The sequence below is a fragment of the Panulirus ornatus genome, chromosome 24, assembly GCF_036320965.1.
Source record: "Panulirus ornatus isolate Po-2019 chromosome 24, ASM3632096v1, whole genome shotgun sequence".
Classification (NCBI taxonomy): Eukaryota; Metazoa; Arthropoda; class Malacostraca; order Decapoda; family Palinuridae; genus Panulirus; species Panulirus ornatus.
The window spans coordinates 5754209-5774560 of NC_092247.1; the positions used below are offsets into that span (position 1 = coordinate 5754209).

Below are 20352 nucleotides of genomic sequence, written 5' to 3' on the forward strand. Positions count from 1 at the left end.
TTGCATTACCACAAAGTTAGGCCACACAAACATCATTCTATCCTTCTATATATCTATATCTCTGATGCCTTTCCCATTGCAACTCCCTCAAATGGGTAGCCACAGCAATAAAGTCACCATAACAAGTGAACTCCAGTGCCACTTCTTAGCCTTTAGTACCTCACCCTTAACAGGCCACTGGCAGAGAGCAACTCAAGCACAGTCTTTGCTGAAGCTCCTACCTAATGCTCCTGCCTAAATGATCCTACATACTACTTCTATCTACTGCTTGTACCAATTTGCCAAAAGGCAGGGCTAGTGTACAGTACTCACTGCAGGAAAAACTAGGGTCATGAAGAATGAGCTGCGCGAGTTAAGTGCTACATAAGACAAGGAGAGATTGTACATTTGTGGACAGAATGCCAGTTGTCCATGTGTAAGTGAGGCAGAAAGAAAAGACAACTACCTGCTGAGTCAGATGAATGCAACTTGACAACCACTGAAGTGCTGGCTCATTAAGCACATGTCACCAACCCAACATCATTAAGCATGTAAAAATTTTAGAATTATTCTTTTTCATACTTGTTCGCCATTTCCTGCATAGTGAGGTCATGCCAAGAACAGAAAAAGAATGGCCTCATTTGCTCCCATCCACACTTTGTCATTTACAATGCATCAAAACCACATTGGAGCCATACAAGCCTTTACATGGTATCTTCTGATCGGTTCATAGCTTCATATACTCTGGTTCAACCCAATGACAGCAGATCATCCCCCTGTATGTCACATCACTCATATTCATTCTGTCATTCATTCTGTCCCTCATACACTCCAGCAATATTCAGGCCCTGAACATGATGAGCATCTTTCACTCCATCCTTCCATCTTCTCAGTTTCTCCCTTCTCCCTGTTCCATCCAATTCTGACATACATAAAACCCTCTTAATCAGTTCTCCTCATGATGGGACCTATGAAAGATTGTATTTTACAAGAAAATGTGTTGTATAAGCAAACTACTCTGAAGGCATGTGGTTCACACTGAAGGAGAATTTTCCATGATGGCTTTGCTGGATCGTGTTCCTAATGTACAGACCAGTACTGAGATTAGTGCGACATACCAGGATGCATACATCCATATGGAGATAAAGCAATCAAGCAAACTATGGCTTAGAATTTCAAGCCAAGGATGGCATACGATACTGAGATTATGCTGTTAAATACAATTCATGTGCTGTTTGTAAGAGACTTGTTTCAACACATGCTCTTATGCTGACTTCTGATGTGCCCAAAGATCCTTTGAAAAAGGTTTTCCAAGACATTCTTACTGGTTTTACAGAAAGCATAAATGGTAATAAACATCTCTAAGCGATGGTAGACTATTTTACCTAGATACTGTAAACTTGTACCTCTACCTGTTAAATCAATGATCATGGATGCCAAAGCTTCTACAGATGCCATATTTTGTAGACTACTCTTCGCATGATTTTTTCAACAAGTCTGGGCACAATAATGCTGTTCTAAGTAAACTATGAAAGCTCTAAAATATCACGAAGTGCAATGATGAACCACATCATCCTTCTAATGACATTCTGATAAAAAAGATGTAATAGTAAAAGTAACGAGTTAGGAAACAAATTCCAAAGGAAAGGGAATTAAGGGGAATATGATAAAATGCCTAAAGAATTAAGCAGGTCATGATCATCACAACAATCTGAACCTCCAAATACGGAGGAACATGATTAAGATATAGCACGAATTTCAGCAAAAATGCCAGGAAAGCAATGAAAAAATATTTCTCATGGACAAAGTGATGGAGTAAGGTAAAACACCAATTAGTAAATGCTGACAGCAATATAAAATTCAAAGACCTGGCAAAGAATTATAACGTTGTGAATTTGGTTCCCCAAGCGTAAATGTCCCTGGCCCTTTTTGTGTAAATTTTCTTTCTCAAACACAGACACAGGAAACTTAAATTTTTATGCAATAAGTTACAGCTACAAAAGGCTTGAAAAATATGAATAAAAAGAATTTAACCTATAGTACTCTTGTAAATATACATATTCATAGAAAGCTATACCCAATATAGAAATTAAGAACATAATATTAAACGCATTAGAAACCCCATAACATATGATCTCTTGGCGTTGACATGGGCAGTGTGGTATTGCATATCCAGTAAAGTAAACATTACAGATACACACTAAATATTACCCAATGTACAAATAAGAAACTAAAGCTAAGCAAACTATAAGACACAAACATCCTAACATCTTAAGAACAGTAATATTTTTTCTCTATAGAATATACATTAAAGCTAAAACAGGTTGATAAATTCAGAAATTTTCACAGAATGACCAGTTTAGAACATACAGTACTGAAGGCCTCAGCCAGATACTGTACGTCTAATATACATTCAAACATGAAAATTATAGCCTCTCCTAATACAAGAGTCCCTTTCCCAAGTTATGTGTTCACATGACAGAAAAATTCTACCTTTTATCAAATGATATGCATGACTATGTTGAGCTATCCATTTGTACTCAAATTACTTAAATCCCTAACAATTTCCATTTTCTTAGAATAGTGTAAACAGTTTTGATTATAGTCTTAACACAAATATAGTTATACAAACAAATATCATCATTTTGTTAATAATCCTTAAAGGTGGAAAAGAAAACCTAGGGAACTTAGGCATAAGAGCTCAAATCTATGTTCTACACACTAATCCTTCAAACGTGTGGTAGGAAAATAAATATAAAGTTCATAACTCACAAACAATAATTTGACTTCATAATATTCAGGAATACTAACTATACTGAAATCTACAAGAACTTTAAATAAAGGTGCTATTACCCTATATTCAAGTGAATATCTACACACACTTAGGAAACAAATAAAAATACATAGAAAATGAAAACAACTACTTCAGAAAGAAACTTCCAGTATGAATTAAAATTTCAGATCATAATATGTAAGAGTTACAAACACAAATGTCAAAACAATCCAAAGATCCACATTAAAGCATACAAAGAGGTTTTAAAAGCTTCCGCTTACATTCCTCTTTTCTCTTGAATTTGAGCACACTAAGGGCAAGGGAATCGACTTTCCATATTTGATGTTTCTTAAAATGGAACAAACTTCTTCTGCAGTGAATACCTCAGTCGGGACAACATGTTCCACGAACTCATCAGTAGACATGGTCAAGAATCGTACGAATGCGAGAAATTCTTCAATTTCCTGACGAAGATCACATGGGCTAAAATTGGCTTTCCGAGCTCCTAGCTGATGTTTACCCCTATCAAACAGAGTAAGTGAACATAAGTGACAACCATACCTAGTATCATAAATGCTACAGAATTATAGGTCAATCTATTCATTTAACATTCACATGTGTGAATCCCCTTTACAACATTCAGTGACAGTAAGACATTATCTTACTTAAAACTTCCATTACTAGCTATTTCCTTTGTTAAGAAAAAAATCCACAGTATCATATGCATTTCTAATCTAACATTCTGCCAGCAAATTAAGAAGATAGGCTGCTTCTGAGTTAAATTAACCTGCATAAAAAAGGTATGTAAAAGAAAGCTCGATCCAAAGCTGGGCACCGAAAAAGTGTGTTTGAGTCTATTGGTCTGTATGTCTCAAGTGTGCACAGTGTGTAAAAGTGAAGGTGTGCCTACGAAGAGAACTATATGAGAAACCTGAAAACTGTAGGAACAATTCATTCGAGCTAAGCTTTACACTGCTCTGTGCCTGATGTGAGCAATCACTGAGGATGATGTGGCTTGTGAAGTTTTATGGCTTCCAACCTCATGTGAATTCTCATTTGATGCATGATTTTATCTCTTATTCATATGTGTCACTAACAATCTAACTGCAAAAACTCTCAGACCTCATACCAGTATTTGTGTATTCCATAACTAGTTCAAGACAAGGAGTGTCCTTTATAAAACTTGTTACATTAGTTGAAAACAAAAAGAGTTGGAACAAGTTTGGGAAGTACTTCATTGCAAACTAAGAAAATCAGTTGTCTGCTTTTAGGGAACTTCAGTTACCAATCATAAAAGCACATCACAGGGCTCTTCACAAGCATTTGTCTACAAGTGTATAATAACAATATGCAGCCTCTACAAGCACTGACTCCTGAAACAAGGATGAACTGCAAAATGTTTCCTATGCACATCCTGTAGCTTTCAGAAGATAACAGAATGGTGATGCAACAAGCGTTCAAGTCTTGGTACTGAAAACACTCATGAGGACATACTTTAGCACAACAGTGGAAAGGTTAATGTGCGGCACAAACTTTCACATGACAGTGTCATTTGCCAACCTTTCTTTGCTGAAAAAATAAATACATGCTCAAAAAAATTTACCTAGATATGCATCTGCAGTCTGTCTTTCACAAATGCAAGATCTCCAGCCAAAAATGTTATTCCAACTGGTTGACCCTTCCCTACAACAAGCTTTCACAGTATGTGACTGACCTGACAGACATTTCCCATGCCAGTGGATAGGACAGGGCCCAGTAACCTGGCCAAAATTTTCTCTAAACACTACCCCATCAGGTTTTTTCTAAGGTTTGTAAATAATGTGGAGTAAAAAAACAAAGACAACAACACTGCAGATCTGAACTCCAGAGTGAAAGTAGTGGTTCAAGACAGAACATTGGTATGCACCTGGATAGACCCTGAGTACTTTATGAATGTTGAGCATGCCACAAAACAGGGCCCACATTGAAGTGTAAAGATTCTGTCAATAAAACCACAAGTTTGTTTGTTGCTTTCAAGTTAGTCAACTTCTTACCTAATTTCTCCATCTTTTGTCTTGCTCTTCAAGAAAACTTTCCAAATGGTTCTTTGCATAACTTGTTTTTAAGCTTACATTCAGCTGTGATTCTATTAGTCGACTTACTCTCTCATACCCTCAATGCTCCTTCTTCATTCTGAATGTATTTGATATCTCCTCAACAAACCATATAAATCAACTCCAGGGATAGGTGTGAGCAAATAATACTCATAAATTGAATGAGTGTCAAAATAAAGAAAAAGAGAGGAAAGATAGTGGGACGGAAAATCCTCCTCCCTCGAATTATTACACTAAAAACTTAGTGGAGGAGGGAGCCAAAGAAGGGCTTTGCCTCTAAGGTTCAATCATCTGAGCCTGGTATTACCTCATCAAAGCAGAAAATTGTGAACAAGTATAAGTTATTTCCATCATGAATTCTGAATTCCAGTTGATATAGTTCTCCATCAAATTCATTTTGACAAATCATGTCTTATATGGATTGAACCAAGGAATGTGAAGTGTCTGGGGTAAACCATTGAAAGTTCTGTGGGGCATGGATGTGGAAAGGGAGCTGTGGTTTCGGTGCATTACACATGACAGCTAGAGATTAAGTGTGAATGAATGTGGCCTTTGTTGTCTTTTCCTAGCGCTACCTCACGTACATGCAGGGGGGAGGGGGGTGCCATTTCATGTGTGGTGAGGTGGCAATGGGAATGGATGAAGGCAGCAAGTATAAATATGTACGTGTATATATGTATATGTCTATGTGTGTATATCTATGTATAAGTTGAAGTGTATAGGTATGTATATGTGCATGTGTGGGCATGTATGTATATACATGTGTTTGTGGGTGGGTTGGGCCATTCTTTCGTCTGATACCTTGCCCTACCTCACTAATGCGGGAGACAGCGACAAAGTATAATAAGAAATAATAAATAATATGTCTTATATGAGCACTACTAGAAAAAACTACACCCTCATATTCATAAGAAATCCTGATTAAAACTCTACTACTGAGTAAACTTACCATGTCACTACAGCACGAAAGACTGTCACTTCGGTGACAATTGAACAGGGCTGCTGTAAGAGATGTTTCAATGCCCAACGACTCAACTGGGTAATTTGTTGTGAAGAGAACACATCACCAGATGAACCTTGCATTATCTGGAAAACAGCAACAATACTATAAAAAATTCATTTTTGTAAAAATCCTCCCTGCCCAAGATGCAATTACCACAGAAAAGACAAGAAACACTCACTGCTCAACCATCCCACATTCTACCCACACAGAATAAACATAACTTCATTACACCATATGACCTACAGTGTCATCTGACAGATGTGGCCAGCTTCCTGATCACTGCAGAGTTTCCAAAAGATAAAAGGGACTCCTGGAGCAGGATGTAGTAGTAGCAGTATACACTCAAACAAAAAAAAATGCCCTCATTTGTGTATATCTACTCGCTAGTTGTTATGTGTATCACACCCCAGTAAGAACCTACCATCCATAGTCAAACCCCACATGGGAAAGCACAGAGTTGTCTGAGGGGCTTGGCTGTGGATGGTACTCTCCAGTTTCAACGCATCATATGCAAAAGCTCGAGAGTGGATGTATGCAAGTAAAGCCACTGATCACTTGTTTTTGGGATCTCAAGTACACTATTCATTATGTTGTTGCTATTGTCTTTAGAGGTTTTAGTCAGATGACATCATCAAACAATGAAACACTATATTCTCAATTTTTTTTCATACTATTTGCCATTTCCTGCGTTAGCGGGGTAGCGTTAAGAACAGAGGACTGAGCCTTTGAGGGAATATTCTCACTTGGCCCCCTCCTCTGTTCCTTCTTTCGGAAAATTAAAAACGAGAGGGAAGGATTTCCAGACCCTGCTACCTTCACTTTTAGTCGCCTTCTACGACACGCAGGGAACACGTGGGAAGTATTCTTTCTCCCCTATCCCCAGGGATAATATTCTCAAATAATTACTTAAATAAATTTACCATGCGCCAAATCCTAAAGAATAAAGCTGTGAAGAAAAATCTCAACAATCTTGTGCTAAGACTAAAGTGTACTTCTAATTCAAGTCAATGATCATTTACATTAGTATGGTATGAATAAAACCAACTAATACTGTGTTATATTTGATTACCTGTGAGCATTTGTAGATGAGGTCAGTATTATTCAGCTGTACAGCAGCATTGTAGACCTTAAGATAGTTTACATCATTCAAGACTCTCTGCAAGTACTGGAAATGGGATACAACATACACATTACATTAAATTAACTTTGCCCTTTTAAAATTACATAAGCATATTTTTGCATTTTTTGTCTCGTATCCTTTTCCATTTTCTCTTTGTATTCTTATGATTGTGATACCTCATAGAGTCTGGTGATATCTGTAATCACGCTACTATTACCCCAAGTAAATTTCCCTTTCAATGGCCCTGATGATCATATTACTCTCTTAGCTAATAATAATAATATTTTTTCTTAATGAATTTACTGGACAAATATATGAAAGGACAGAAAGGTGAGCATATCAGAAACCAACATATACAACTGTATATGGTAGAGAATAATCAAATATACAAATTCAGCACTCAAACTGTAGTCAAATATCATCATATCCTTGGAGTTGGTCACCTTGTACCTTAACACCATAAACTAGGTAAAGCCTTATGATCTTGATACATGCCATATTGCTCTAAAGAAAATAGCATCAAGTGTAGGCCTTATATAAAAAAATATCTTCTTACAGCTATATTACAAGCCTTAATGTTTTACCAAAGCAAAAAGTATCATGGTGATGAACTTGAAGAAATAAAAAAATAAGCATTTAACTTACCTCAGAGCAAAGAGATTTAAGAGCATCCATTTGGTACTTGCTGGCCAGATGACTGACCTCCAAGGCTATGGCTGTTGTGGAGAATTGAGAATTGTCACAGTACATATACTCCATCAACCACTGAAAGGCCTCGAATGAATCTTCTGGGAGATGAAGCTCTGGTCCAACAGCCGCATTGCCATAGAGCTTAGACTCAAATACCGGTGAACTCATTGCAAGAATCAGCCGATGAGCCTGAGAGATAAGTTATCTTTCAATCAGTTATAAATGCACATTTCTGCCATAGACATTTCACGTGACAAGAAGCTTCATATATATATAAGCTTCCATATAATTCAATCACAATTCCTTACTATCATACAAGAGAGAGATAGGGAAATGTATCTCTTGGTCTAATTATTTGGAACTGCTTACCATACCTGCTGACACTCTAGACAGCGACAACAAACTTTCAGCAAACATATTAGCTATCATAGAAGGATCGTTCATTTTAATGCCTTAATTATCAAGGTGAGGCAAAGACAATAAATGCCTTCCAAGTAGGTTCATTCTCTTAGAAACTTAAGGTTTAGCAATTGTATTGATAACATACTTTATCTCAGATGCCCTCTAGGCTTTCTTGGATTTTCTGTTTTCTTTTGGCAGATACTTACAGATCATAAGCCTTAATCTTCAGTGTAAGCAGATCTCACAATCTTCCAATGCTATGACAAGATTGGTTCTAATATGGGACTGTCAGGAGTGGCATTTTTAAGGTATGCCATTCTTGGTTGCATCCAAGATAGTTTTTTGATAAAACAATCATATACTTCATCAGGAAATTCACATAATCTCACCCTTTCCATTAATGTCACCAGAAATAAAAACTTTCCCGTGAACCCCCAACATCCTAACTTTTGCAAATGCACAGGGATAGCTCTGAGATTTTAAAGATGCAGGTTGCCTGAGTTATGATATATGAAAATATATATTTCTTATACAAAAGGATGAATGTTTTCACAGAAAGAAATGAACCTGATGACATTTAAAGAATAAAAAATTTGCTGGGACTAAAAAATTCAGCTTAGTACCAGATGAATTTGCATGTCTACCAAAATATTAAAAGTGTATAATTAAAAAAAAATTGTAGCTAAGCATCATAGTTAAATACCTATTTGCTAATTATCTAAATATATAGGTGCAATTACTTACTCCAGTTCAGTTGAATGGGATCAGTACCAGCATATATATATGCTGGTACATATACAATATATATATATATATATATATATATATATATATATATATATATATATATATATATATTTTTTTTTTTTTTTCATACTATTCGCCATTTCCCGCGATAGCGAGGTAGCGTTAAGAACAGAGGACTGGGTTTTTGAGGGAATACCCTCACCTGGCCCCCTTCTCTGTTCCTTCTTTTGGAAACTTAAAAAAAAAAAAAACGAGAGGGAAGGATTTCCAGCCCCCCCGCTCCCTTCCCTTTGAGTCGCCTTCCACGACACGCAGGGAACACGTGGGAAGCACTCTTTCTTTATATATATATATATATATATATATATATATATATATATATATATATATATATATATATATATATATATATATATCACCATGTGATCATCTTTTAATCTCCATGATTCTCCTGAAAGAAAAGGTATTATCATGACTTAATACTGAACAAAAAAGGAATGCTCACATGTATCTTATCCCTTTTTTCCTGAAAGTAGATGGTGAGGTCAGAAAACTTGGTTGAGGCATACAGTGCTCCAACGCGTTGGCTGACAGTAACTGGCTCACATAGCACGTTTTTAAGTGACACACAACTTGGATACTTCTCTTTACTGGCCATCATGCTGAGGTTTATAAGGCAATCATTAAAAAGCTGATAAATCTATGAGTCTGATCAATACATAGAAAAGAGAAATTTATTACTTAGTAACAAAATGTTACAAATACTGTTTGAGGACAAGCAAAGGAATAAGCATTTCAAAAAGTTATGAAAAAACTGGGACACAAATGGAAGAGGCATGCATCTTGTGGGTAGAACATATCAAAATTATAATAAAATGGGATAAGCCAGTTCCTTTTCACTTATCACATCAAATTTTAAAAATCATTACCATCCATGAGGTTGTAATTAGGTTATATACTTTGCTGGGTTAGGAAGACTTGAGGTTTAGCCGAAATGATGTACCTTGATCTTTTCATCCCATAATTTTTTAATTAAACATGCATATCTTTTCAAATCACAGTACAGCATAAACCATATACATATACGAAATTATAGTGGTCAATTCTTCAAGTTTATATACATAGTTCATCTTTAATGGTAACTGACTGTGCGATCAATCAGACATAAGACGGGGATACGAAAACAGTATGCTTACCATGTACTGATATGGTTAGTGAACTTCAGCGATTTAATAGAAATGAACTTCAGCTGATTTTAATAAAAATAATAATAATAATAATAATAATAATAATAATAATAATAATAATAATAATAATAATAATAATAATAATAATAATAATAATAATAATAATTAATAATAATAATAATAATTAATAATAATAATAATAATAATTAATAATAATAATAATAATAATAATAATAATAATAATAATTAATAATAATAATAATAATAATAATAATTAATAATAATAATAATAATAATAATAATAATAATAATAATAATAATAATAATAATAATTAATAATAATAATAATAATAATAATAATAATAATAATAATTAATAATAATAATAATAATAATAATAATAATAATAATAATAATAATAATAATAATAATAATAATAATAATAATAATAATAATAATAATAATAATAATAATAATAATAATAATAATAATAATAATAATAATTAATAATAATAATAATAATAATTAATAATAATAATAATAATAATAATAATAATAATAATAATAATTAATAATAATAATAATAATAATAATTAATAATAATAATAATAATAATAATAATAATAATAATAATAATAATAATAATAATAATTAATAATAATAATAATAATTAATAATAATAATAATAATAATAATAATTAATAATAATAATAATAATAATAATTAATAATAATAATAATAATAATAATAATAATAATAATAATAATAATAATAATAATAATAATAATAATAATAATAATAATAATAATAATAATAATAATAATAATTAATAATAATAATAATAATAATAATAATAATAATAATAATAATAATAATAATAATAATAATAATAATAATAATAATAATAATAATAATAATAATAATAATAATAATAATAATAATAATAATAATAATAATAATAATAATAATAATAATAATAATAATAATAATAATTAATAATAATAATAATAATAATAATAATAATAATAATAATAATAATAATAATAATAATAATAATAATAATAATAATAATAATAATAATAATAATAATAATAATAATAATAATAATAATAATAATAATAATAATAATAATAATAATAATTAATAATAATAATAATAATAATAATAATAATAATAATAATTAATAATAATAATAATAATAATAATAATAATAATAATAATAATAATAATAATAATAATAATAATTAATAATAATAATAATAATAATTAATAATAATAATAATAATAATAATAATAATTAATAATAATAATAATAATAATAATAATAATAATAATAATAATAATAATAATTAATAATAATAATAATTAATAATAATAATAATAATAATAATAATAATAATAATAATAATAATAATAATAATAATAATAATAATAATTAATAATAATAATAATAATAATAATAATAATAATAATAATTAATAATAATAATAATAATAATAATAATAATTAATAATAATAATAATTAATAATAATAATAATAATAATAATAATAATAATTAATAATAATAATAATAATAATAATAATAATAATAATAATAATTAATAATAATAATAATAATTAATAATAATAATAATAATTAATAATAATAATAATAATAATAATAATAATTAATAATAATAATAATAATAATAATAATTAATAATAATAATAATAATAATTAATAATAATAATAATAATAATAATAATTAATAATAATAATAATAATAATAATAATTAATAATAATAATAATAATAATAATAATAATAATAATAATAATAATAATAATTAATAATAATAATAATAATAATAATAATAATAATAATAATAATAATAATAATAATAATAATAATAATAATAATAATAATAATAATAATAATAATAATAATAATAATAATAATAATAATAATAATTAATAATAATAATAATAATAATAATAATAATAATAATAATAATAATAATAATAATAATAATAATAATAATAATAATAATAATAATAATAATAATTAATAATAATAATAATAATAATAATAATAATAATAATAATAATAATTAATAATAATAATAATTAATAATAATAATAATAATAATAATTAATAATAATAATAATAATAATAATAATAATAATAATAATAATAATTAATAATAATAATAATAATAATAATAATAATAATAATAATAATAATAATAATAATAATAATAATAATAATAATAATAATAATAATTAATAATAATAATAATAATAATAATAATAATAATAATAATTAATAATAATAATAATAATAATAATAATAATAATAATAATAATAATAATAATAATAATAATAATAATAATAATAATAATAATAATAATAATAATAATAATAATAATAATAATAATAATAATAATAATAATAATAATAATAATAATAATAATAATAATAATTAATAATAATAATAATAATAATAATAATAATTAATAATAATAATAATAATAATAATAATAATAATAATAATAATAATAATAATAATAATAATAAATGACAACAGATATTATTATTATCATAGTATTATCATTATCATTATCATTATTATAATCATTACAAATTTTTCCCAGTACTGTATGCGAAAAATCCCTTCGTAATATGCACTAAAAGCTTACCTAATATAGCCTTTCCAACTGAGTAATCGACGAATTCTGAAAAGAAATATCCAAGGGCCACTCCAACACGTCTTCACCCTTCTATTCCTGTGGTCTAAATTCCCTAACTAATAAGTTATTCAGTTACCATTACAAGAGTAATTATCAATGTGATGTCAATACTATCGACTTTGTAAATTCTAATGTATCAAGTGTCTAAGATATTCGGAAGATCAAACAATATTGTGAAAAGAATCATTTTTCATTTTTTCTAAAGTATAGCAGAAATAGAGCATTGAAATTCCAAGTGTTCCAATGTTCATTGATGACGTGGTTCTTGTCTAAGGCGTAGGCTAAACATTTTATAATTTTATAAAAAAAAAATTAGTACGTCACTAGTAAACTGAAATGTTAATGATTAAAGCTATTCCTATAATACTCAGAGACTGGGAAAAACTTCTTTTCTCGTCACTGATGTCAAAATCTTATCATGGTAATGATATTTCTAATTCTAAGTATCTAGCGATAGATTTTTTTTACATATCAATATCTTACTTCACTTCCGTGATGAATTGCTTACGAAAAGGTACAAAACACTGAATGATGCACCTGGAATTTCAATGCTATTCCTCAGATAGAATTTTTAAAAACAATCAGATAATTATTTACACCAATGACGCCATGTTGTTTCATGAAATTAATAGTAATTTGGGTTTATCTTATCATCCTGGAAAGCATGCGAAGACGTGGCGGGCTGAAAAAGAAATTGCCTTTAAATTGCCTTCCTGACTCCTTTATATATACTATCCAAAGCCGATCTGTCTGTCTTGTGTCTATTTGATTTATGAAACGAAAATCGGAAACCTGGGATTTCAGACTGACGCCATATTGCAAAGACCCAAGTTGCTCTGACACTTACAGACTAAAGTACTTTAAAAATCAAACGAAAGGGTTGTGGACCGCAGTTTTCTGCTTTCGAATGAACAAAACGCAAGAAAAACTGAAACAGTGATTTGGTGGCAGTTCCCTATAGCCTTTCACATGTAAAGAGTTGCTTTTAGAAGATTTTACGACCTGGCTAATTCTTCTGGTTCTCCTTAAGATTTCTGAAATGTGGACCGTCTACATCTAATGAACCTCAAGCTTCTAAATTCCTTTCAGGGATACATTAGATAGCTAATCAACATGTCTATTTTGTATATAAAAAGAGAAAAAAAAACACATATCAAGCCCCAGTCATCATGTAGAATGTACTGAAACCACAGCCTACCATCTACAGCCAATCCTAACAACCGTTGCCTTTTTAATTCATCACGACCTGCTGTACTTCAGGAGCTGGTGGCGCTAATGGCATGACAAGTTTCCAGCATGACACCTTACCTGTATCCTTGGGAGAGGCATTAGACACTGCAGGATGTGGCGAGTAAAAGTAGAAAGGTAGTGTTTTTAAGGGCACTTCGCTCTAATTATGTAGTAATAAGCGGGAGTTAACGGCATTATACGGAGTACATACGCAGGTAGTACCTTCACGTGCCGGCAGGGTGAGCTCGGCTGCATCTAGGGTCCGCACAGACACAGGGGAGAGGTGCTGTTGGCTGCCGCCGGGAGGCAGTTGGTGGGCAGCCGCCATTGTGTGCACTTCGTGTTTCCGCTCCGGACTCCTCCGCTCGTCCTCCACCACCCTCAAGGTAAGGTCTGTGTGTCTTCACTGAAAGACAATTATTAATATTAGGGATGAAGTATGGGAAGATAACCATGTTCTTATAAGGAAATGGTGATATATATATATATATATATATATATATATATATATATATATATATATATATATATATATATATATATATATTCTATGTAAACTACGTTGCCATTATTATTAAGGTAACTGCAATATGACTATTATCATTGTCACCACTCCACGTCATAGATCTCAATAATACTATCAATAATAATAATAATAATAATAATAATTGACAACAGATATTATTATTATCATAGTATTATCATTATCATTATCATTATTATTATCATTATTATATTTTTTCAACGTAGGAGGGAAACAATGAATTTGCTCAATTTTCTTCAATTCTATTGCACATTTCTTTCTTTTCTAATATTTCAAACAAGGACATCCCTACGCCTTGCTTTTGACCTAACCCATAAAGGCCAGGTCAAAGGCCAGTGGTGTCGACAGTGCAGTGAAAGCGAAGTAAACTTGGATTTGTCGAGGGTGAAGTGGATTATGAACTGCTGGGGTTGTGTTGGTTGCGAACCAATTTAGCAAGGAAGGAAAACCGCAATCGCTAGCGGATGTTAGCGAGTAGTGTTATCATTATTATTATCATTATTATTAATACTGTTATTATTGTATTTATGCATCTGACATTATTATCTACATTGGTCATTATCGTTGCTATCTCGTCATTATCGCCGCTATCGTATTTACCGCTACTCTTATCGTGATTATTATCGCTAATCTCTCATTTTTCTGTCTTGTTGTGTGGCCTGCTACTTACTTGCCCGGCACCGGGTGATTTTCACGACAATAATCGTTACTGTGTTTTTCCGGTGTCCATAATACTCCATTTGTCGCAAGAAGTCTAGGTTGCTTTGCTTGTTACAGCACTGTAAAGCGTCACTGTTACACAGAGGAGCACACTGTAAAGTATCACTGCCACACAGGTGGAGGGCAGCACTGTAAAGTATCACTGCCACACAGGTGGAGGGCAGCACTGTAAAGTATCACTGCCACACAGGTGGAGGGCAGCACTGTAAAGTATCACTGCCACAGTTGGAGGGCAGCATTGTAAAGTATCACTGCCACAGTTGGAGGGCAGCACTGTAAAGTATCACTGCCAGAGGTGGAGAGCAGCACTGTAAAGTATCACTGCCACAGTTGGAGAGCAGCATTGTAAAGTATCACTGCCACACAGGTGGAGAGCAGCACTGTAAAGTATCACTGCCACACAGGTGGAGAGCAGCACTGTAAAGTATCACTGCCACAGTTGGAGAGCAGCATTGTAAAGTATCACTGCCACACAGGTGGAGGGCAGCACTGTAAAGTATCACTGCCAGAGGTGGAGAGCAGCACTGTAAAGTATCACTGCCACAGTTGGAGGGCAGCATTGTAAAGTATCACTGCCACACAGGTGGAGAGCAGCACTGTAAAGTATCACTGCCACACAGGTGGAGGGCAGCACTGTAAAGTATCACTGCCACACAGGTGGAGAGCAGCACTGTAAAGTATCACTGCCACAGACAGAGGTATGAAGGAACGTGGCAAGAGGTTAGAAAAAAAGAAAAAAAAGTGACATCCTTACACTAGCAGTATGGGTCCTATTAGCGGAATATAACCCGACACTTTCCACCTTAACGCCATTCCACTATCGCACCACACCACCATTAGACTTCAGTGATGAAAGTGGAGGGGACAAAATTAATATCTTGACCTCGAAAACACTGGCCTAAAATAAATACATTTTTATAACCGTACATCGCTCGTGTGTTTACTATGGTCGTAAGGTAATAAAATTAGCTTTGATAAGACACTTCTCATGACCTGTCGTTGTGTATTAATTAGTCATGTATGATTACTTATCGTTATGTATGATTACATACCGTTATGTATGATTACATACCGTTATGTATGATTACTTATCGTTATGTATGATTACATACCGTTATGTATTATCGGTATGTATGATTACTTATCGTTATGTATGATTACTTGTCGTTACGTGTGATTACTTATCGTTATGTATGATTACTTGTTACGTGTGATTACTTATCGTCATGTAAGATTACTTTACTCGTCTTTATGTGTGATAAATTTACATACCGTTAAGTGCGATAACTGATCGTAATGTATGACAGTTTTACAATCGCTTTGCATAATCATTATCGTACTGTACGATAACTTTACCAGGGTTGATAACTTATTGTCCTCGTATAAAGCGTTGCTGTTGATGTTCTAACGTGAATCTAAATAAATATATTCTGAAATAACTTGATCTTTATATTCATTGGTGTAATGTAGCATGGATTCTGTTTCAGCATTTTCTTGGAAGAAAATACGTTTCAGGGAATATTTCATGAAGTTACAGGTTACAGACGCTGTAACAAGGGGTCACAACACGTAACAAATTAAGAAAAAAAAAGAAATGCTTCCGTGTAGGTGATTGGAATAAGCGAAGAGACGAGGCGCCTATAAATCCGGAAAGCATACTGAAGTTCAAAAAAATTGTATGACTGAAGAGAATGGCCAAAAGATGGGGCGCGTAGAACACCCCCTCCCGTACTGTACAAATACGCAATCACACACACACACACACACACACACACACACGTAAACAAATGAATGCAGACACTTTCACTTTTATGTATACAAATCATAGAATTCTATCGGGAGTCGTAAACGTTGAAGGTGCTCCCTCCACAGTGGTGGAGAGGGACGGACGGACACCAGACCAGCGATAACACGGGCGAGGCCTGTCACCCACTTGAGATAACAATGCCACCTCTTATCGCGTTAATCTGAACACTTTCACTTGTGTCTGGCTCTGTGTGTGTGGGGGGGGGGGATCGGTCACGACTGTAAGAACGGTAGGTCAGGTCAGGTCACGCCAGTAATAGGAAGGAACTGATGAATGCTATGCAAAATATGAATGAAAATATCCGACTCTTTGCGACATAAGGTTGAAGGACACAGCCAACCCTCTCTCGGAGGTCACTTAGGATGGAAGAAGGAGAAATCCTTAAGACATAGCTAGATGGGGAGGAGAATTTCCCTTTTTCTTTTAAAGTTAGGAATGGAAGGGAGATCCTACGTGTGGAGAGAGGATCATGGCTAGGATGATGAATGATGAACGTGGGGTCGTGAACTTAATCAATAAGCCAGCAGCAGCAGCCTGGCTGCGGGTTATGAATAAAGGAAGGTTCTCTATAAGGGCTGAGAGCACACGCTGGTGTTCTCGCAAAGAGGTTAAGCAGAGAGAAATAGTTTCCTTGTACAGACAGAGTGGGGTCATTTGATCCCCAGTGGCTGCTGATACAGTAAGAATAGTAATATATATATATATATATATATATATATATATATATATATATATATATATATATACCGACGGGACTGATGTCTATGTAAGTGTAGCCATTGAGGGAACAAACATACAGCTACAAAATTATGTAACACTTTGACCTACAGTGTTGCTGCTGCTACATATCATGTCCCAGGTCATGCGTGTGTCATATATGTGGGGAACCTACCTAATGCAGCAATAATAGCCGTGGCAATAAGCTTGTACACTTTAGGTACAAATTACTTCAATGATAACTCGCCAAATATTTTTCCTTCCCCTGTCTTTAAACCAGACCTGAATATTGTTCATGGAAATATACAGATATATTGCCTCCTATTCTATATATTTCACGTCGTGGGAAAAGTGTATTTATCACACACTATAAGAAAAAGCATCAGTCATTTGTTTTACCACCAACTTAAAGCGGTAAAAAGTTTGATCTGCCGCTCAGGATTAAACATCCACCGCCAGTTCTCTGTGATGAACTTTCTGAAAAATAGGCATAAAAAACGGCTGGCGAGGTTAGTAGACCTAAGTCTAGAATTACATGCCATTTTCTGTTGGGAGTAAGGCACCTCATCTGAGCCACGTAAATCAAAATGAATGAACAACGAGAATAATCCCGAAAAAATAATAATATCATCATCAATTTCTTTATTCTCAAACTTCTCACTTTTAATAAACAGAGTTCACACTGTTTTTGTTTGTTGCCCGGAAACTGACATTTCACAAATCATAATTCAAGAGGAAATGCCTCGCACCAGCGTGTGTGTGTGTGTGTACGTGTATGCGCATATATGTCAAAGTTCAAGAAAAGAACTGTGAAAGGCACGGACTAATCATTGTTGTTCTGATATCCACAGGCGCGAGCCTTCCCCGTAGTTGCTGGCAATATATCGCTCAAATGTAGCAAGTCTTGCTGTTTTGTTGCTGCTCTGCTGGTAAACAGAATCAGCGGAGTTTTCACCCTGTCAACATACCTCCCGTTGCCGTTGGTAACTTGATAGGAAACATCGATCAAGTTATCCCTCTGGGCTTTCAGACTTTGGTAAAGTTACACCAGTTAAGCGTAGTCTAAGTTGCACTAAGTGTAGCACTAAGGTTTACCTTGACATCCCCTAAGGCCCTGGTTTAGCCTGCCGACACCACATCGCCACCCTTTCCTCCCCCATATACCACCTCAGTCTAATTCTTTCCATCGTGCGAAGACCCTTTAACTCTCTCAATGCTTGGGTCCCGATGGTCCAAAACCTCCTTCTCCTCTCATCAATCTCCTCCTCCTCCTCCTCTTCTTCCTTGCTCTCTCTCTCTCTCTCTCTCTCTCTCTCTCTCTCTCTCTCTCTCTCTCTCTCTCTCTCTCTCTCTCTCTCTCTCTGCTCCCAACGCTAAATCATCTTCATCAGTCGCTCGTCACTCTTCCTCTCCAAATGCCCAAACCATAATGGCACACATCCCTGGCTGTGGCTCTCCCACTCCCTCAGACGACAATCACCACCACACACACACACACACACACACACACACACACACACACACACACACATCTCTTTGACACTGCTCACACGACTGCCCCGCCTTACGTCATGTATCGTCCTTAGCTAAGGCATTTCGCTTCCAACACGTCCATTCTCTCTATCTCTCTCAAATCTTTTGCATTCAAGGGCACAATAAACCACGGACAGTAATGACTCAGGGCATCCACAACGACCATGGACGGCCAACAACAGAGCAAAACAAAAGGAAAATACGAAATGCCAAACTCCAGCAGACTGAATACGTACGACTTAAAATGATACCATATACCTCAACCACAGCCTAGACACGTAAGCGTTACTCATTCAAAATAACTTTAGTGACGACAAAAAGACAACACAGAAGCCCTAATTTGAGCAGCCCGTCTCAATACGTGTTCCGCCTCTACTGCATTACATGGGGACATAACATTATTTTGTGTAGTTCGTCTTGAGGATCAAAAATAACATTAAGAACATAGGATCCAAGCACCAGTTAAGGGGAAAGAAGAGGGAGAACAGCACCCACTACAGACAACAAACTTAGAAACACAGTCCAGACCATGGACGAAAAGCAAGGAACACACCACTAGCCCAGGTTGGAGAACAGAGAGAACCGACCATGAACAAAGAACAAGAAACACACCAACGGTTCCGGGCGAAGAACATAGAACACAACACCAGCGAAGGTTAAGAAAACATAATGACAAGCAACACAGGCCACAGGAGAGGGGCGAGGGAGGGTGGAGAACAGCAGCGTCAGGCCACAGGCGAGGGAGAGGGAGGGTGGAGAATAGCAGCGTCGGCAAGATGATCAAATTGCCATTAATCATCACCCCTGTCCAACCTCGCTACCCCCCCCCAGACAACCTCCACTGGTCCCCAGCAGCGCCCCCAAAGTCCACGGCCATCAATACCCCAGATGGGGCTGGTGCTGCTGTGTGTTGTCAGGACAAGCCCAAAAGCTTATGACTTTCAACCCCCCTTCCATACGATGGTACAGCATACAGCAGTATCTCCTGTAATCCTCGGGCACTGTATTCCTGCCTGTATCAGTTCCTTGAGTGCTTTTGTGACGACCCGTTTCAGACCCACAGTCGCTCTCGCATGAT

General features: G+C 33.7%; 2 protein-coding genes across 3 annotated transcripts in view; one reads left to right on the forward strand and one right to left on the reverse strand.

Moving 5' to 3' along the window:
* Positions 1–1939: 1939 nt before the first annotated feature.
* Positions 1940–14315, reverse strand: LOC139757032 (BTB/POZ domain-containing protein 6-like). 2 transcript variants are annotated; one of them, XM_071677031.1, is made up of 6 exons: positions 14176–14315; positions 9313–9469; positions 7614–7847; positions 6918–7013; positions 5795–5931; positions 1940–3274 (listed from the first exon to the last, which is right to left on the reverse strand). In XM_071677031.1, exons 2-6 carry the CDS (start codon positions 9466–9468, stop codon positions 3016–3018), a joined length of 882 nt encoding a protein of 293 aa, XP_071533132.1. In that variant the 5' UTR covers position 9469; positions 14176–14315; the 3' UTR covers positions 1940–3015. The 2 variants fall into 2 exon arrangements, with proteins under 2 accessions (XP_071533132.1, XP_071533133.1); XM_071677032.1 differs by lacking the exon at positions 14176–14315 and adding an exon at positions 12673–12783.
* Positions 14194–20352, forward strand: part of LOC139757033 (neo-calmodulin-like) — a 53720-nt gene continuing 47561 nt past the window's right edge. The window contains exon 1 of the mRNA XM_071677033.1: positions 14194–14339. The gene's annotated coding sequence lies outside the window, so the exon portion shown is untranslated. The remainder of the gene's footprint in view (positions 14340–20352) is intronic.